Source organism: Puntigrus tetrazona, unplaced genomic scaffold (assembly GCF_018831695.1).
Source record: "Puntigrus tetrazona isolate hp1 unplaced genomic scaffold, ASM1883169v1 S000000001, whole genome shotgun sequence".
NCBI lineage: Eukaryota > Metazoa > Chordata > Actinopteri > Cypriniformes > Cyprinidae > Puntigrus > Puntigrus tetrazona.
The window spans coordinates 3,941,031-3,962,037 of record NW_025047681.1 but is presented as its reverse complement, the minus strand read 5'-3'; the positions used below and the strand labels follow the sequence as shown (position 1 = coordinate 3,962,037).

At 43.2% G+C, this 21,007-nt stretch overlaps 2 protein-coding genes across 3 annotated transcripts; both read left to right on the top strand.

Annotated features, from left to right (window-relative positions):
- Positions 1–463: 463 nt before the first annotated feature.
- LOC122331523 (gastrula zinc finger protein XlCGF57.1-like) lies at positions 464–20,285 on the top strand. 2 transcript variants are annotated; one of them, XM_043229007.1, is made up of 4 exons: positions 464–507; positions 651–804; positions 12,929–13,029; positions 17,711–20,285. In XM_043229007.1, exons 3-4 carry the CDS (start codon positions 12,945–12,947, stop codon positions 19,396–19,398), a joined length of 1,773 nt encoding a protein of 590 aa, XP_043084942.1. In that variant the 5' UTR covers positions 464–507; positions 651–804; positions 12,929–12,944; the 3' UTR covers positions 19,399–20,285. The 2 variants fall into 2 exon arrangements, with proteins under 2 accessions (XP_043084942.1, XP_043084943.1); XM_043229008.1 differs by lacking the exons at positions 464–507; positions 651–804 and adding an exon at positions 12,657–12,687.
- Positions 8,978–12,563, top strand: LOC122331569 (gastrula zinc finger protein XlCGF8.2DB-like). Its single transcript, XM_043229097.1, has one exon. The coding sequence runs from the start codon at positions 9,094–9,096 to the stop codon at positions 10,072–10,074; it is 981 nt and encodes a 326-aa protein (XP_043085032.1). The 5' UTR covers positions 8,978–9,093; the 3' UTR covers positions 10,075–12,563.
- Positions 20,286–21,007: the final 722 nt, after the last annotated feature.

The following is a 21,007-nucleotide window of genomic DNA, read 5'->3' as shown; positions in this document are numbered from 1 at the left end:
TTAGTAATGTAATTCTGAAAATATCTTTAAAAACAGGCAAAAAATCTTCCTCTGTGATCATTAGGCAGTAGCACGTTGTTTATCTCATGAGTAGCAATAGCTGATTATAGGATACAATGTCCCCCTGTTACTGTCCACTGTACTGTAACGTTTGATGTAAAATTGCACAAGTTGTTTAAAGCATGTACTTATAATTAATGTGTTCTGCATTTAAAATAAAGAGTTGCCCCAATAGTATGCATGTCAGGAAATGGTGCTGTTGTCTGCTGCAGAAAATCAGGACTTGTCTTGATGCAGACCCTAAAAGAAGGCAATAACAAAAAGGAGAGGTGGTGGAGAAAAGACATAAAAATGTTAGATCTTAGCTTTTGCTAATTAGGTAGAAACTGTGATAAATGATCTTGACTTTGCCATTTACAATTTGTGTGTGTGGGACTTTTATTTTGGTATGATGTTATGATGTCATTAGTCTGCGCTTTCCTCTGCATCTGTTGTGATTAGGCTGAGGTTAGTATTTAAAAAAACATTTACAGTGTTTACTTCACAACGCAAACTGTTCACTCTGTTTAATAGTTTTTACAAGCGATGTAAAGTTAATGAATTAACATTCATTTTAACACTGTAACACTTTATCTTTTGATTATATGCAGGTTATTCAGTAAAGCTCATCCACTCATGAATCAGTTTATCATAAACTTCAGTGTTTGGACTCTATTATAAAGATGAAGTTGATTAAAGAAGAGACTGAAGATGTGAAGATTGAAGAAACGTTCAGAATCAAAGAAGACACTGAGGAACAAACAGGTTTGTTTTCTTTCTCATTTGCCTGGCTGTACACATAAAGCATAGTGTTTCTGGAGCGTATCCAAGGGTGTAACATACTTGAGAAATGTTCTTACTGTACTCGTTACTTTTGGGGGATTTGTATTTTACTGATTCTAAATAAAATATTCTTACATCCTAAAGGAATGTAATGGAGTGTAATTGAATGTGAGACAAAACAGCATAGTCTTCACTGAAATAATCAAACATGCTTTGTTTTTTATTTCCGCTTCGTTACAGTTGAAATGATTCTGATCGAAAGATTTGGTGGACTGTTTACATGAGACGTAATCTAACCTGATTTAATGTTTCGTTTTCACAGACGTCATGTTTATGTTCTGACGACCCGACCTTTTCACATGACGACGTAGACCGGTTCGGTTTAAAGCGTTTACCAGGCAGAATGTTCATTCTGTTCGGTTTATTGAAAGGTTTATCCCACCCCTCTCGAAGTAATTACAATTTAATTAGATTTGAACATTTTTATTCTGAGGTATTAATATGGAGCATTTCCACCTGTAAACGCACCTAGTGAGTCAGAAAATTAAAATATAAAAGCTGCACAGATCCAGTATACTGTTACACACTTATTAACTTTGTTAATTTAAGACACTGACTGCTTTACATGAATAATCACAAACCACCACATTTTCTAATACTTTGTCTTAATCTAAACTCACTTTAGCTTCACTTTCTGCTCTGTCTCGGAGCGCATTCACACATTCTCTTTCCCAACCAAAAAAAACAAAACATGAAATAACATTAATAAATTCAGCCTGTCCCATTTTATGAAAGTCATGTTACGTGATTTTACTGATTTGTATGTGATATTGGGCTTTAATAAGAATGGGTAGTGTCAGGACAGACGAGCAGACCCAATTGCAGAAAGAAATTAACTTTATTTGAACAAAAAGGTCTTTGTGTAATTATCCCACAAAGGGGTGAAACAGATGGCAGTCTACTCCAGCCACGATCCCAGCTGCAGAGGAGGTGAAGGATGGAACATCTAACTGACACAGTTCGATGGGGCAAAAGGTGAACCAGGCCCAACCGGTGGAGCAGGAAAAGGGTGGCCAGCCAAAACGGTCGCCGCAAAGCTTCCCACTGTAGCCACGCCCAGCATCCGCCCACTAGAAGACCGAGACAGGCACTGGCACCCAAAGGTCGTCGGTGAGGAGAGAGTCCTGAGCTGGGCAAAAAGCGAACTGGAGAGATGGGGGGCAGAAGACGGGGAAAAAACGAGAAACTAATAAAAATAGAAAAAAACACAAAAAGCAAAAGGCATTAACTAGACCGAGAACAGGACTAAGACTGGACAAACGCAAACAGATCAGACTGGTCAACAGAGGTTCAGAGTCAGAACGAACTAACATTAGACGACGGACTGACAAAGGACAGAAAACACAAGGAGACTAAGTAGAGAGGGTAATTAACGGAAATGGGGTGCAGGAGTGTGAAACAATTAGGGTTAACAAGAGGGGAGGAGTTAACAGCAAAGCACATGGCGAGCTGTCAAAACAAAGACCATGTGCTTCAGGACAACAAAACACAAGACAAACACAACAGGGCGCTGCTGGCACTGACAGTACCCCCTCAGGAACGCCCCCAGGCGTATCAAGGAGGATAATCCCTGCGCCGGCGGAAATCCTTGATGAGTGACGGATCCAGGGCGTCGAGCCGAATCCATGACCTCTCCTCCGGTCCGTAACCCTCCCAGTCCACCAGGTATTGAAAACCTCTTCCCTACGGCGAACGTCTAGCAGTCTCCGGACGGTGTAGACCGGAGAACCATCCACTAGGCGAGGGGGGGGAGGAATGGGAGAAGAGGCATTAGTGTTAAGATGGGAGCGAATGACAGGCTTAACCCTGGATACATGAAAAACAGGGTGTACCCGACCAAGGGAGGAAGGTAACTTGAGCCTAACAACCACCGGACTGAGAACCTTGGTGATCTGGTATGGACCAATGAACCTGGGCGCCAGCTTGCGGGAAGTCGCCCTGAGAGGCAGGTCCTTAGTGGAGAGCCATACCTTCTGACCACAAATGTAGCGCGGGGCTGGAGTCCGATGACGGTCAGCTGCTGCCTTGGTGCGTCTAGCGGTCTGGGCCAAGACCCTCCTGGCCTTATTCCAGGTCTTACGACACCTCCGGACAAAGGCTAGGGCAGACGGCACCGCAGCGTCGGTTCCTGAATGGGAAACAAGGGGTTGATAACCAACAGAACATTGAAGGGTGACATACCTGTGGATGCCACTGGTAGAGTATTGTGGGCGCATACTCTACCCAGGAAAGCTGCTGACTCAGGAGGCAGGATTACGGGGCGCCAGGCAGCGGAGTGCTCTTTCAAGATCCTGGTTGGCTCGCCACATTGACCATTCGACTGAGGGTGATAACCTGAAGACAGACTCGTAGAGGCCCGATCTGTCGACAGAATTCTTGCCAAAACCGGAGACAAACTGGGGACCCGATCAGAAACCACGTCCGTAGGCATCCCGTGGAGCAAAAACGTGGTAACCAACAGTAACGCGGTCTCCTTGGCTGAGGGAGTTTGGGAGGGCAATGAAATGGACCGATTTGAGAAACGATCCACCACCGTAAGGATAGCGGTGTTGCCTCGGCAGAGGGGAAGACCAGTAACAAAATCCAAGGCAATATGAGACCAAGGACGGGTGGGAATAGGGAGGGGACATAACAGACCTGACGGAGGCTGGTTAGAGGTCTTCGTCTGGGCGCAGACTGAGCAAGCCAACACAAACTGCCTGACATCCTGGCCTATAGATGGCCACCAAAATCGTTGACGGATGGCTGCCAACGATCTCCTGACTCCCGGGTGACAGGTTAGCTTGGAGTCGTGACCCCACTGGAGGACTTCAGAGCGAAAGGACTCAGGAACGAACAACCGACCCGCTGGACACCCCACAGGAATAACCACTCCTTGACCGGCCTCGCTGACAAGTCTCTCAATCTGCCAAGTAAGAGCCCCCACAACCACCCCATGAGGGAGGATCGGGTCGGTAGAAGCCGCTTCTCCCGGGGGCTCAAAAAGGCGAGACAAGGCGTCAGGCTTGACATTCTTGGATCCGGGCGGTGCGAAAGGGTGAACCTGAAGCGGTTGAAGAAAAGTGCCCAGCGAGCCTGCCGAGAACTCAGCCTCTTGGCTGAACGGATATATTCTAAATTCTTGTGATCCGTCCAGACCAAAAAAGGCTGAGTGGCCCCCTCCAACCAGTGACGCCACTCCCCCAAGGCCAGCCTGACTGCCAACAGCTCCCTGTTGCCGATGTCATAATTCCGTTCGGCAGGGTTCAGACGGTGCGAAAAGAAAGCACAGGGATGTACTTTCCCATCCTGGGAGGAGCGTTGGGACAAGACAGCGCCAACCCCGACATCAGATGCGTCAACCTCAACAATGAATTGTCTCTTAGGATCTGGAACAGAGAGAACAGGAGCAGAGATAAACCGGGACTTGAGATTATCAAAGGCCTCCTGAGCCCGAGAGTTCCATACAAAAGGTGACTTGGTAGAGGTGAGCGCGGTTAAGGGTGCAGCCACCTGGCCATAATTCCTGACAAACCGCCGATAAAAATTGGCGAATCCCAGGAATCGCTGCAGAGCCTTTCTAGAGTCGGGTACCGGCCATTCGGCGACTGCCTTCACCTTGACAGGGTCCGGTTTAACCTCCCCTTCCGAAACAATGAACCCAAGGAATGAGACCGACTTGGCGTGGAACTCGCACTTCTCCGCTTTGACAAAGAGCTGATTCTCTAGCAAACGTTGGAGAACAAGGTGAACGTGGTGGGTGTGTACCTGGAGAGAGGGGGAGAAGATGAGAATATCATCAAGGTACACAAAGACAAAGCGGTTAATCATGTCTCCCAACACACTGTTAACCATGTTCTGAAGACAGCAGGAGCGTTCGTGAGACCGAACGGAAGGACCTGATATTCGTAGTGTCCCGAGGAGTGTTGAATGCTGTCTTCCACTCATCACCCTCCCGGATCCTGACTAAGTGGTAGGCATTGCGGAGGTCTAACAGTGAAGACCTTAGCTCCTGCAAGAGCTCAAAAAGCAGAAGACATCAAGGGTAAAGGGGTACCTATTCTTAACAGTGATGTCATTGAGTCCCCTGTAATCAATACAGGGACGCAGAGAACCATCCTTCTTTTTAACAAAGAAGAAACCAGCACCAGCGGAGACGAGGAGTGGCGAATGAGTCCATTACGCAGCGATTCCTGGATATAAGTGTCCATAGCCTCTCGTTCCAGGAGCAGACAGGAGAATAAACGTCCCTGGGCGGAGAAGTGCCTGGGAGGAGGTCAATAGCACAGTCGTAGGGCCGGTGGGGAGGAAGGGATAGAGCTCGGGGACTTGCTGAACACCCGACGCAGATCGAGGTACTCCACCGAACGCCAGAGACATCCACCTCCTGATCCTGAGGAAAGGAAGACACAGAGACAGGAGAAGCAGCACCCAAACAAGACACATAACAAGACTTGTTCCAAGACAAAATTAAGTTATGGGACCAATCAATGAGGACCATGCCGCCTCAACCATGGATGCCCCAAAACAAGACAAGCCTGTTGGGAGTCCAGGAGAAGCAGCACAATGTCCTCACAGTGATTGCCCGACACGACAAGACTTACACTGGGGGTGGAATGAGTGATGGTGGAAAGTTTTTGGCCAGACAGACCCCATACAGGAACAGGAGAGGTGAGTGGGATGGCAGGGATACCCCAATCTTTGCAGTCTGGACATCGAGGAAGTTGGCCTCGGCCCCAGAGTCAATCAGAGCCTCACAGCTGTGAGAGGTTCCTTGACAGGTGACTACTGCTGGAAGGAGGGTACGGGAATAGGAAGAGGGCATAGGAGATGAACCCACTAGGACGCCCTGGTACTCTAGTGGGCCTTGGCTTTTAAAGGGCACGTAGAGACCCGATGTCCAGAGTTGCCACAGTACAAGCACAATCCCCGAGCCAGACGATGTTGTTTCTCTTGAGCCGTGAGGTGGAGACGACCTAATTGCATGGGCTCAGGATCACTGGAAGACAGGGATGGTGGGCCCTCGACGCTCTGGGAGTCCTTGGTGAAGACCCACGCTGACCGTGGGGAAAGACGCTTTCTGCGAAGTTGGATCCGTGCCTCGATGCGTAACGCCAGGCTGATGAGATCCTCCAGATCTGCCGGGGTCTCCTGGGCAGCAATCTCATCCTGGATCTGAGGATCCAACCCCTCCCGAAACAAGGCACGCAAGGCCCCCTCATCCCACTTGCACTCGGCGGACAGTGTCTTGAACTGGACGAGGTAGTCAGTGACAGTTTGACCCTTCTGACGGAGTCGAACAAGCTTAGCAGCCGCCTCATCTCCCCTGACGGAACGGTCAAACAACCTTTTCATCTCCGTGCTGAACTCTGCAAAGCTGGAGCATATAGGTGACCGAGCGTCCCACACGGCTGTCCCCCACGCTCGAGCCTTGCCGGTGAGAAGTGTGATGATGTAAGCCACCTTCGTTTGTTCGGAGGCATAACGGCCAGGCTGAAGGGCAAACACCAGAGAGCACTGGGACAAAAAGGCTTTGCAAGAGTTCGGGTCCCCGTCATAGGGAGGTGGATTGTTGGCATGTGGCTCAGGGTGGGAATGAATGCTGGATGATACTCGGATCTCCCGCTGCAGATCTTGAACCTGGTCGTTTAAAGTAGCCAGTTGAGAGGTGTGGGAATCAACCTCCTGAGAGGTAGTAGACAGCTGATTGGCATGATGACCAATCATAGCCCCCTGGTGGGCCAGGGCGGTACGGACATAGTCTTCTTCCGCTGGGTCCATTTTGGTCAGTCCGTACTGTCAGGACAGACGAGCAGACCCAATTGCAGAAAGAAATTAACTTTATTTGAACAAAAAGGTCTTTGTGTAATTATCCCACAAAGGGGTGAAACAGATGGCAGTCTACTCCAGCCACGATCCCAGCTGCAGAGGAGGTGAAGGATGGAACATCTAACTGACACAGTTCGATGGGGCAAAAGGTGAACCAGGCCCAACCGGTGGAGCAGGAAAAGGGTGGCCAGCCAAAACGGTCGCCGCAAAGCTTCCCACTGTAGCCACGCCCAGCATCCGCCCACTAGAAGACCGAGACAGGCACTGGCACCCAAAGGTCGTCGGTGAGGAGAGAGTCCTGAGCTGGGCAAAAAGCGAACTGGAGAGATGGGGGGCAGAAGACGGGGAAAAAAAGAGAAACTAATAAAAATAGAAAAAAACACAAAAAGCAAAAGGCATTAACTAGACCGAGAACAGGACTAAGACTGGACAAACGCAAACAGATCAGACTGGTCAACAGAGGTTCAGAGTCAGAACGAACTAACATTAGACGACGGACTGACAAAGGACAGAAAACACAAGGAGACTAAGTAGAGAGGGTAATTAACGGAAATGGGGTGCAGGAGTGTGAAACAATTAGGGTTAACAAGAGGGGAGGAGTTAACAGCAAAGCACATGGCGAGCTGTCAAAACAAAGACCATGTGCTTCAGGACAACAAAACACAAGACAAACACAACAGGCCGCTGCCAACCCCTGACAGGTAGGGCCTTATGATTTCTGCGATGTGGAAAAAACAGACGGAATATAGGCTAAAAATGCAAGTGATAGCGCTGGTGTCTCTATGTTCTACAGAGCACACTTTAACTTCTACTTTACACAGACCATCATATTGCACATTTATTCTTGTTGCGCAGGTTCAACATTTATACATTGTTATATGCTTGAGCTGTTTTAGTGTAGCCGTTGTCACCGGGTGAAGAATCACGCAACAAGGAGAGCTCAAAAATAAAAGGCCCCGGAAGGGTGGTTTTATTTTACAAAAAAAATAAAAGTGCAAAAGTCCAAACTGTGCTTTGGGTGCTATCTCTCTATAGTGGGTGTGTGCTGTGCTCCGTGGAGCTTATCGGTCACTAAACTAAGTGTCCTCCTGGTCTTGTAATCACATGAGAAGGGGAGAAATAGGGGTGGGTGAGAGTGACCCTGATACACCTGCAAAAGCTGCCCAGATCCGAGAGAGACCATCTGTTGAAGAAAGTTGAAGTCCTGGAGCGCAAGCAACCATTGGGTGACCCTGGCATTGGTATCTTTGGCCCGAGCACCCAGTCCTGTATCGGAGGCATTCATCTACAGCAGGAAGGGGCAGCTGAAATCCGTTTCTCGGAGTACCGATTTCCGAGGTAAGTTCCGCCTTTATCTTCTGGAAGGCCTCCTCTGAAGATAAAGTGCCCACGGCACTTTCTCTGGTTGCCCCTTCCTGGTCAGATCTGTCAGCTAAAGAGGAGAAGTTGGGCATAAAACAGCGAAAATACCCTGCCTACCCCAAGAAAGCTTGTGCCGGCGTGGAGGGGACCTCGGGGCCTTCCAGACTGCTTCCACTGTCTTCTCCTGGGGCCATACGAGGCCCCTACTTACCTGGAAACCCAGGTACTTCACTTTCGAGAGCGCAAAATGGCATTTGCAGGGGTTGGAGGTAAGTCCAGCCCTACAGAGCTCCGAAGGCACCCTCAGCAGACGCTCCAGGTTCGAGATGTACCGGGCCCTTCCCAGTCGATCCAACAGCATGTCCACCCGAGGCATGGGGTATCTGTCGAATTCAGATACTTTGAGGCAACAGAAGTCGTTACCGAAGCGGAGTGTGCCATCAGGTTTCGGGACCATCACAATTGGGCTGGACCATGGTTCAGTTACCCCCAACATCAGTATCTGTTGGACCGATCTTCAATAGCTTGCCGACAAGCCTCAGGGACAACGATGACTCCTGAAGCCTCCTGAGCATCTTAGGCCAGCGCTGGACTAAGCCTAAATATGAGGCCCGTGCAGGGCTCTAATCAGTGGACTTACCTTTTTAGTCTTGTGTAAACCTGAAATATTGCCAAATAGGTGATGTGGCAACTTCCACTGTAGCATACTATTTGTTTTCATAATAATGTTTTGATGACTGTTTCTTTGTGCTGTTAATCTGGGCTAACTTTCATTTGTCTTTTTAATTATAGAGCTCCCGCTGAAAGAGGAGACACAGTGCGAATGAAACAGAAGAGAAAGTAAAATATGAAACTCACCATGTTTTTATAACTGGAAAGAATCTCTCAGTTGGCTACAGACTAAAGAAACTTTCTCTGAAAACAACTGATAGAACAGGAACTGGACATTTTTTGATCCCTCTCCAGTGTGAAAGTCTCAATGAACACATAAACATTACACATTGTAAGAAAAACCCTGTTCACACTGGAGAAAAGCGTTACATGTGCCATCAGTGTGGAAAAAGATTCAACCAAAAAGGAGACCTTAACCGGCACATGAGAGTCCACACTGGAGAGAAGCCTTACACCTGCCAACAGTGTGGAAAGAGTTTCAAACAACACGGAGACCTTAAAGTGCACATGAGAGGTCACACTGGAGAGAAGCCTTACACCTGCCCAGAGTGTGGAAAGAGTGTCAAAGAATATGGATACCTTAAAGTGCACATGAGAATTCACACTGGAGAGAAGCCTTGCACTTGCCAACAGTGTGGAAAAGGTTTTACTCATGAAGGAAACCTCAACAGGCACATGAGGATTCACACTGGAGACAAACCTTTTGCCTGCCAACAGTGTGGAAAAAGTTTTAGTCAAAAAGTAGACCTTACCAGGCACATGAGAATTCACACTGGAGAGAAGCCTTTCACCTGCCAACAGTGTGGAAAGTGTTTCGATCTACATGGAAACCTTAAAGTGCACATGAGAATTCACACTGGAGAGAAGCCTTGCACTTGTCAACAGTGTGGAAAAAGTTTCACTCATGAAGGAAACCTTTACAGGCACATGAGAACTCACACTGGAGAAAAAACTTTTATTTGCCAACAGTGTGGAAAAAGTTTTACTCAAAAAGAAAGCCTTAAAGTGCACATGAGAGTTCACACTGGAGAGAAGCCTTACGCCTGCTCTGAGTGTGGAAAGAGTTTCAATAGACAAAGAAACCTTAATGACCACATGATGATTCATACAGGAGAGAGTCCTTTTATCTGCCAACAGTGTGGAAAACGTTTCACTAGAAAAGAAAGCCTTGACAGACACATGAGAATTCACTCTGGAGAGAAGCATTATGTGTGCCTTCAGTGTGGAAAAAGTTTCAACGAAAAAGGAAGTCTTAACAAACACTTGAGAATTCACACTCAGAGAGTTTCTTCCCCTGCCAACAGTGTGGAAAAAGTCTTACTCAAAAATCAAACCGAAACAGGCACATGAGAAAATTACACTGTATATTTTAAAATCAGTATTGGTTCAGTAGCAGTTTTTAATTCAGTGGTTCAGCATGATGTGACACTGCGCAGAACGATCTTTGTATGACATCAAAGTACGGTGAAAGTGTTTCAAAAGCATAAGGATCTGTTGATCAGTGATCGCTTCAAATTGAACACACCTAGTAGTTGCCTTGTTCTGTTGGGTTTAATAAGGATTGGAGCTAAACTCTGAAGGACAGTGGCGCTCCAGGGCTGTGTTTCAGTCCATTTTTTTTTGTGCTTCATTCTCAAATGTCCCTCCGACTTGTTTACTCAGATATACGTCACTGATTATGTAGCATAATTGCCCACTACTGGCAGAACCCTTGCTATGGGATGAATGTCCTAAGCCTTTGATCACTTACTATTCACTATAGAGTTGGTTTACTGTTTACATTACAAATGTTAAAAAATATTTATTATAGAGTTGCATGGGTTATGAATAAATTAAACGCGATATACATCCAAATGAACCCCCAGGCAAATTGCCCCACCTGATATAAGGTGTAGTGGTATTTCACTGTTGCATGACACTGCAGAGAATTCATTATGATTGGGAAAGTGACTTTAAAAGGTTTAAAAAATAAAGTTGTTAAAAGTTGACTTTTCTAATCCTTCTTTATACACTGTCAAGATGGAAAGTTCTGACCTTTAGAAGTAGAACAGATACCTACGAGATCAAAGGTAGATATTGCCTTTCTCACTCACATGCTGTGCTGCTGATAAACGTGATATAATTTCATTTTGTTGCTTTTATATGAATAAATATGATGAACAACACAAAGTGTTTTGTCAGACATTTATTAAAACAATAACACTATGATAGCGTTTGGAAATAATCTTGAATAATTTAAATACATAATCTCACGAAACCAGATTTAATACTGTCATACCCTCCAAATTAATTGACTGGACATTATCAACTCACTCTGCAACTGGGTTATGGACTTTCTGACCAACAGACCTGAGCATGTTACGTCAGGCCACATCTGCTCTACTACCATCACGCTCAACCACTTGGTACACAGACAATAATCTGCTCCTTAACACCACCAAGACTAAGGAGCTCATTAGGAAGAAGAGGCACACATGATCCCATCCACATTAATGGGATAGTCTGTCTCCTACTTCAAGTTCCAGAGGACCAGCAACTGTCCTGGACCAGCAACATCTACAGCCTGGTCAAGAAGGCTCACCATCTCCTGTTCTTGAGAACCCTAAAGAAGAACCAGCCGTCCCCAGCCATCCTGGTGAACTTCTACTGCTGCACCATCAGCTGCACCCAAAGTTCATCATCTCCTCATCAAGTCTTCTCAGTGTCCTGTCTCATTTATACACGAAGTGGACCTTTCCAGATGCTCATTCGAGCTAAAGCAATTTTCTACTTACCTTGAAAACTTGTCTTGTCTTCCAGATTCTTGTATGTTCCAGTCTCAGTATTCCTCTGTGGTGTGTACTCCAGTTCTCCACGAACAGTTCCAAGTTACAGCGATCCTGTTCGGAAAAAAACATTCAAGTCAAGTCTCCGCTATCTCCAGTCAAAGGAACTTTCAGATCTCATACTCGCCTTCTATCCCGTCATCTGCTTCAGTCATTCATGATTCAACTTATTATTTCAACTTATCTTGAGTCTAGATCCATTTTGTATAATAATTTGAGGCAATCATTCATTCATCACTATACATTATTAGACTTTTCATGCTGCAATAAATTGATTAAACAGGTGAATACCCTCTCTGAAGGAATACTTGTAGCAGGAATGCAGAGAAACTTTTGAGCAATCGTAGCAAGATGATTTCTGCAATGCATCTGCCTCTGATTTTAATAATGCTCCAGTCTTTGACTTCAGGCTCAGGGGGCTTTTATGCATAAGTGAGTCATCCATAGTATTCGGCGCAATGACATAATGTGGTATATTTTGGGTAAAAATGGGTTAATACTTGTTTCTGAATGCTAATCTTACAAAGTTACTGCCATGTCCCTGAGTAAGCTTCAGTAAAAATAAAAATTCCATTCTAATATATATTATAATATTTAACTGATCTAGTAAAGCATAAAATTCTAATAAATTTTATCCATTTTTTTTTTTATTCTAATGTAAACTGGTAATTTTTGAAAATATGGGTAATAAGCAGGTTAAAAATCTTTCTCTGTGATCATTAGGCAGTAGCATGTTGTTTAGCAATAGCTGATTTTAGGATAAAATGTCCCTTCTGTTAGCATCCAACGTACTATAACATTTAATGTCAAAATGACATAAGTGTTTAAAGCATGTAGCCTTCTTATATTTAATTTATTATGCATTGAAAGGAAAGAATTGCCTAAACAGTATGCATGCTACAGGGCTTGTCTGATGCAGATATACCTCAATAAAAAAAGTAGAGGAGCTGAAGAAGGGACATAAAGGAAGAAAGAAAAATAAATAGTTAAAATGTAGCTTTTCTGGTTATGTAGAAACTGTAATAAATGATCTCGACTTTTCGTTGCAGTGTGTTTCATGTACTTGTCAACGGGGCTTTTATTTTGGTACGGCGATGTGACGTCAAAAGTCCGCGCCGTTCTTTTCGGCTGAAGAAAGGTTTGTGTTTTTAAGCATTAACAGCGTTTACTTCACACTACAGCCCATGTAGTCAGTTTTAACAAACCATGTAAAGTTCATTCATTAGTGTTGACTGTAACGTTGTAGGGATTATACGCGGGTTATTCAGTAAAGCTCGTCCATTCATAAATGAGTTCATCATAAACACGACTTCAGTCAGAAACTACTAACTAGAGACAAACACAGTGATTTAGTTTGGACTGATTCTCATCTTAAACAGGACAGTCTCAGCAGAAATGGAGTTTATTAAAGAAGAGACTGAAGATGTGAAGATTGAAGAAACGTTCAGAATCAAAGAAGAAGACACTGAGGAACAAATAGGTCGGTTTTCTTTCTCATGTCATGATTATTAAAAGGCCAAGCTGTACAGAAATAGCATTATATATATATTTTTAGAGTATTATATTTTAAATGTGCTTTTCCAAAATCATTACTTTGGACTAAAAGTGTCCAAAAGGCCCATTGACTTATTTGGGTTGGTGTTTTTTTTTATTATTATTATTAAAAGTTCTTCAAAAATTGTTTAAATGAAAAGTTTATGATAAATGTTTAGGTCACCCCAAAATTAAAACATATTAATTACTCACTTTCATGTCTTTGTATAACGTAATTTATTATGGCTACTCGATTATGGCAAAATTCATAATCGTGATTATTTTGGTCAATATTGTAATCATGATTTTGAAACAATTGCTATATTTTTTGGGCGGGGGATGCTGAATGCTTTTAGACTAATTTAAAAGCCTAAAGAAATGTAATGTTGACTAATTTATTGAATGTAAAATAAAAATAAAACAGCATAGTCGTCATTGTGATAATTAAACATGCTTTGTTTTTATTTAAAACTGCAGAAGTCTTTCATTGGGCAGGTGAGTGATTATATTAAGCACCGAGAGGACAGAAGGATTATTACTTGCTTTAAAATCTGCACAGATCCAATATACTTCTGCACACGTATTCTCGTTCTCAACTGTTTGTGACGCGTTCGGCTCTACTCTACTTCAGGAGTGACCGGCGGGACGGCGGAGGTCACGACCCCTCTGCTGTGTGCAAGTGGCTATATCCTGTTTGCCTCAGCACTAGAAGAGCTTTTCTTCCTGAAAGAGTGTTCACATGTGCGTCTTTCTAAAGACAACGTTACGTCTGGCAAACTCAACACGTCTTGGAAGACAGCGTGGCTCTTGCTTCAGACGACGTACACCCGTGTGTTTCTGGATGCGGTTGTTACCTGCTGATGGTCACAATCTCTTCCTCATGTGCCTGGGCACTAAGCACGCTGAGGTGGCGCTTGAGGATGAGTCTTCTCCTTGCGGAGAGGTGGTCATCTCGGAGTGATGGGCAGGTTCTGTCACCTTGAAAGGGAATGGAGCTTTAGGTCTTGGTTCTCATCCTAGCTGCAGGCAGGTGGGCTCCATTTTGGGTTGTGGCACAGATGGTTTGAGCTCTGCTGCCAAAGGGGCAGTCTGGACTCTCATGTGGGGTATCAGCTGTATCCTCTGGGGCTCCTCCTGATGATCACAAGTCAATCGCTGCATCGGAAGGTGAAGACATTTCTGGAGATGAAGATCCGGTTGGCTCGGCATCTACCAGGCGTTCGACCGTACTGGATACGGATCTAGAAATGGTGGCTGTGCTTGCCTGGGCGGCCGAGCCAGAAACTGTTTTGGTGAGGTTCGTTTGCGATGCAGTTGTGTCCAAATACCGTTACCACTTGGGGAAGCAAGCCATTGCTCCCCTCCTGAGCCTGTAGGCACTTGACGGCTCTGATCGGCACTCAAAAAAATATTTAACACCAAAAGTTAAAACTTGTGTAATTCAATTGGATGTCAAATTTCCATCCAATTAAATCACATAAATTTAATGCAAAAATTTACGTTTGTTTAAGCTTCACCCGTTCATGTTCAGTTAATGTAAATGAATTAAATACATTTTATGATAACTGATGAACTGGGATTTATGCTTGTTTAATACATAAACTTTATTTATTTTCAATAAGTTATTGTTACTTGCTTCATATAGTCACCTTATATTTTCTTGTATTAAATAGTCAAAACAAACTGCATTTTCAAACATTTATTGTAATCGCTCCATCAATCAAAAGTAACATTCAATCTGACCAAAAAATAGAAGACATACTGCAGTGCTTGACAAATAAAGCCAACTGTTTTCTAAAGTTTAAAGAATCCTTCAAACACAGTCTTCCAATGGTTATGTTTTTAGTTTTACTTAACATTTTTACAGGGATCAGCAAGGAACCATACTTAAACATCAGACATTCATTTCACATTTTCAAGGTAACACTGTAATATGATAAACAATGTGCTTTCTCCTGATCTATAACACAAAACACAAATGTAAATGGTCCCTTCTCCTCCTAAATATTTGTTAAAACAACAAGGACCACATACGTAAAAGTAAAAAAAAAAAAAAAGGTGAGAACATTAACACTTTTACCAAGTAAGTGAACAAGTAAACTTTTGTGTATGAACACACTATATTTAGTTAAATAAAACAAAACTTACTGTAAGTAAAGTGCCCCAAACTGGAGACATGTGGAAAGTCACAATGATGAAGTCTCTAAAATATTGAAGATGACATATAATTTGAGTTTTTTAATGAAATCACAACTTTGCAACCTTTTGTATACTCATATAACTGTCAAAAGAGAGAAAAGATGAAACCTTTAAATGAAGGAAATTTAACGAGTTAAGTTTAGTTATTTATATATATATACCGTTAGTGACTGATTGACCTTCATCAGATTCTATGTGGAATGATGTCACTACAATGTTTCTGTAAAATTAAAAATGACATGACGTTACATGAAAAGACTTTAACATGACATGATCGTACAAACTTGTACATGTTAGTGTCGAGTGTGTTTGACTATTCATCATATTTGTAAAGCATATTTATAGAAAAGCAAAACATAATGTTATGGTGGCTAATCTATTCTTTTTAAGTCATACAGTCTTGCCAAAAAGATGAATATAGACCACATATATCTTAAAATGATTCAAGTTGCAGATAATTGATGACAGATTTGTTTTTAGCCGAAATCCTTTAACGTTACATGTTCTATTTGCGAAGTGAACGTGAGTCCAGATAAAAAACAAAACAAAACATGCGAGCGTAATCTGCTTAAAGGTAAATGAAAAAATGATACACATACTCAAACGATAGTAACGTTACATGCTAGCAAGGGTGGAAAATATCTAACGTTAACAAAAAGTGCAGTGACAGTGAATCAATATCGATTACATGAAAGAATCAAATCATAAAAATAGTTGATGTTTAAGTCTGCATCAGTTATGAATGTAGAAAATATCTTACCTTGTATAATCTCCTCGTCAGTTCTTCATTAATTGCTACCGTTGAGTCTCCATCGCGCCTAGTCGACTTCCCGCCTTCGGTGTTTTAATCTAAATGCGCATGCACAACATCTGCATTTGCGCTTTACTGCAACAAATTAGGTATAATTTATTTAATTCGATCAGGTTGGTTTGTCTGGTCGACTGATAAGACACGATTCTTGCATGCTCCTTTGTCCCAAACTGGCCTTTTTGGCGACACGGTGGAGAACTTTGCCCAGAATCAGACAGATGCCATCTTGCCTCAGCGTGCAACTACTGCCTTCACCCTGCCGGCGCCGGCAGCGCCTCAGTCAGCTTGTCGCAGAGGCCTGCCCCGCCCTTGTGCAGACAATGCAGTAGCCTCCCATCTAGGCAGCGCCATAGAGCTGGCTGCAGGGCAAGCAAGGCCACCACCAAACCTGGTGGCAAACACAGATGCAAGCGGCCTTTAGACGTGACCTTGGGATGGAGGGAACTGCTCTTTGGGAGATTGTGATTACACCACAGGGCTGGGCAAAGAATCCGAAAATCTCATCAGAGGAGAGTTTGTTTTTTTTTTTTTTTTTTTTTATATCTGGGTGCCCAGAGAGGTTGAGGGGTTGTGGACGGGCCAGTCCCATATCACACTCGCTCTCCTCTAGGGAAAGCGAGCAGCAGTGGGCATGCTGGGAGTACGAATCAACAGACTATCCATCTCACTTCAGCTGGAACAGAAGAGTTGCGCACACACTTATAACCCTCTTCGGACCGGCTGCAAGATACTTGAGCCGGGTCCCTGCGTTCTTCCTCACTGCCTCACCACGGGTACGGCGGTGGTTCTGCTCAAGCTATTAGTTCGGTCTCTGGATGCTTACTTGAAGCTTCTCGCTGGCTCCTTTGGACCAATTGACTCAGCTACGCGATTCAGTTTGACCGGCGTCAGCCTGGTCGAACTGAACTGAGTTTGCTTTACATCAGTGTACATTACGGATGTTCCTGTCTTGCATGCGGAGATTGCGGTCCTTCAGGTGAAGGATGCTATAGAGCCGGTCCCTCCAGCCGATATGAGGACGGGGTTTTACAGCTCTTACTTCATAGTGCCCAAGAAAGGCAGTGGGTTACAACCGATCCTGGATCTGCGAGTCTTGAACCACTTCACAAGCTCCTGTTCAAGATGTTGACGCAGAAATGCACTTAAATACTGTCCATATGACTATACTTTCAGAGACCTCCTACAGGAAGGCTGGACTTCTGCACGTCCCTGTTTACTAGAACATGGGACATTCACCAGTGTTCCAGTCTTAGTGAATGGATAGTACTAATGATAGTAGATGGGCTTCTTGTGGTAGAGCCCCGGTCTACGCCGATAGACTGAGGGGGCTCCCACAGGACACTGGAAGAGGTATTGTCTCAAATCATGCACCCTTGCATTACTACAAAGACTTATTGGGTTTGTATTAACAAACAATGTTGCAACCACAAATGTTTTGGAGTAGATGTCAAAGTGGTTGCCAAGCAAGAAACAGGTAAACAAAGTTGTGGAGTAATTTACAAAAGCTTCAATCCAATCTGAATCAAGGACCAAAACTATCTGTTTCATAATAATGTTTTGATGCCTGTTTCCTTGTGCTATTCATTTGGGCTAACTTTCATGTCTTTTTTCATCACAGACCTGTTGCTGAAAGAGGAGAGCACAGAACCAAATGAAACGGAAGAGAAAATACAACATGAAGCTGATCATGCTTTTAAAACTGAAGAATCTTTCTGTTCACCACAGACTAAAAATACTTTCTCTCAGAATACAACTCGTAGAACCGAAACTGAAAGTTTTTCACCCCCTCTTCGGTGTGAAAACGGTCTCATTGAACATGGAGACCTTACACACTGTAAGAAACACACTGTTCACACTGGAGAGAAGCCTTACACGTGCCCTGAGTGTGGAAAGAGTTTTGATCTACATGGAAACCTTAAAGGGCACATGAAAATTCACACTGGAGAGAAGCCTTATACCTGTCAACAGTGTGGAAAAAGTTTCACTCATGAAGGAAACCTTAAAGTGCACATGAGAATTCACACTGGAGAGAAGCCTTACGCCTGTCAACAGTGTGGAAAAAGCTTTGCACATAAAGTGAACTTTAAAGTGCATATGAGAGTTCACACTGGAGAGAAGCCTTACACCTGTCAACAGTGTGGAAAAAGTTTCTACCGAAAAAGAAGCCTTAATGATCACATGAGAATTCACACTGGAGTGAAGCCTTACACCTGCAAACAGTGTGGAGTTAGTTTCACTCATGAAGGAAACCTTAAAGGGCACATGAGAATTCACACTGGAGTGAAACCTTACACATGCGAACAGTGTGGAAGAAGTTTCAATAGAAAAAGAAGCCTTAATGACCACATGAGAATTCACACTGGAGAGAAGCCTTACACTTGCGAACAATGTGGAAAAAGTTTCACTCATGACGGAAACCTTTACAGGCACATGAGAATTCACACTGGAGAAAAGCCTTTCATCTGCCAACAGTGTGGAAAAAGTTTTACTCAAAAAGAAAGCCTTAAAGTGCACATGAGAGTTCACACTGGAGAGAAGCCTTACGCCTGCTCTGAGTGTGGAAAGAGTTTTGATCTACATGGAAACCTTAAGGTGCACATGAGAGGTCACACTGGAGACAAGCCTTACATCTGCAAACAGTGTGGAAAAAGTTTTATTCATGAAGGAAATCTTAAAGTGCACATCAGAGGTCACACTGGAGATAAGCCCTTTACCTGCCTACAGTGTGGAAAAAGCTTTACTCAAAAAGGAGACCTTAACAGGCACATGAGAGTCCACACTGGAGAGAAGCCTTACACCTGCCAACAGTGTGGAAAGAGTTTCAATAGAAAAACAAACCTTAATGACCATATGGCAATTCATACAGGAGAGAGTCCTTTTATCTGCCCACAGTGTGGAAAAAGTTTCAACCGAAAAGAAAGCCGTAACAGACACATGAAAGTTCACACTAGAGAAAAGCGTTATGAGTGCCATGAGTGTGAAAAAAGTTTCACAGAAAAAGGAAATCTTAACAAGCACTTGAGAATTCACGCTAGAGAAAAACCTTTTACATGCCCTCAGTGTGGAGAGAGTTTTGATCTACATGGAAGACTTAAAGCCCATATGAAAGTTCACACTAGAGAAGAATCCTATACATGCTCTCAATGTGGAGAAAGTTTTAGTCAACACGGAAGACTTAAAGTCCACATGAGAGTTCACACTGGAGAGAGTCTCTTCCCCTGCCAACAGTGTGGAAAAAACTTTACTCAAATATCAAACCGTAACAGACACATGAGAAAATTACACGGTATATTTTCAAATCAGTAACTATATTTTAATTCAATGGTTTAGCGTGAGGCGACACTGCACAGAATGATCAGCGTATGACATCAAAGTACCATGAGAGTGTTTCAAAAGCATAAGGATCTGTTTGCTCTCTTATCAGTCTCATGGTACTTGATGTCATACACTGATCACTCAAATTGTTTCAAATTGAACGCACCTAGTAATTGCCTTGCTCTGTTGAGTTTTGAAGGCTTGGAACTAAACTGCAGGACAGTGGCGCTCCACGGCCATTCCATTTTTTTTATGTGCTTCACTTGCAAACGTCCCTCTGACTTGTTTACTCAGATGTACTGATTATGTTGCATAAGTGCCCACTACTGGCAGAACCCTTGCAATGGGATGAATCAGGATGTCCTAAGCCAGGGATGCCAAACTTAATTCCTGTAGGGCCGGAGCCTTGCAGAGTTTAGATGCAACCCTAATTAAACACACCGGATTCAACTAATCAAGTCATTCAGGTTTAACTGAAAAATACATAGCATGTGTGTACCTTATAAATGTATTTAGTGCAGCATTCTATATGTATGTAAGTATGCTTGGGCTGTTATACATTTTACGAAAGTTATTTAGTATACAGTTGTTTTTGAAAGTTCTTCTAAAAGGTTTAAAGAAGTTACTAAAAGTTGACTTTTCTAATTCTTTTTATTTTGGTATTGCAATTTTGTATTAATTTTCAAAACAGATGGTTTTTCGTTCATTATTTTGATGTTATAAGGCAACATTTGTAAATAAACCTGGTATGGTATGAAATTGGTATGAAAATACCATATCGCAATTAAAGTGAACATTATCACAATTACCAACATTATCACGGTTTTGTTCAGATAACCCTGTTTAACAATATTTAAAATAAACTGATACACACTGAACACATTTCAATGAGTTTCAATTTTCTTCAAAACACAGCGTTTCCGTTCCGATCAGAACATCAAACGGGTTCTCCCCACTCAGTGACGCACCCACTGAGAATGTTACCTGCTGGCTAATGCTAAACGTAATATTTAGTAAATTATATATTTAGTAAAAGTCTGTGAATTAGCAAGTACGATGCCAGACAGTGTGATATGCTCTGGTAGAACCATGACCTCCATCAAAAGTGAGTTTGAAAATCAGACCTCAGTATCTTCAGCTGACAATTTAGACTCTTCAGTCCATCAGAGAGCAGCTTCACTCCTGTATGCTGTATAACTCTCACAACACAAAATGTTAACAATATTTATTTCTCTGAAAAGTATAAGATGTGTGTGTTGTAGTCTGCATCAGTGTAAGGCTTAAGAACATGGTTTGAAAGGATTTGGAGGGAACTTTGTGATCTCTCTTTAAATCACCCAATGCTGCTGTGTACAGAGGTCCTAAATAAGTTTAATAGCGGTCACAGGCTAAAACTTTAGGAATCGGTCTGTTGGTGGTTGAAGGTTGTACCAAATGTACAAAGGTTCTTCTTGCGCTTTAAGAGGTGTTCTTTACTACACCAATTCAGATTTTCTCCAAAAAGACAAAGCCGATGGTAGTTGTTGTAGTGATATCTTTCCAGTTGTGCTTTTTGTTTCTTCTATCCCACTTCTGCCATCATGTTATGTTTTATATGTGT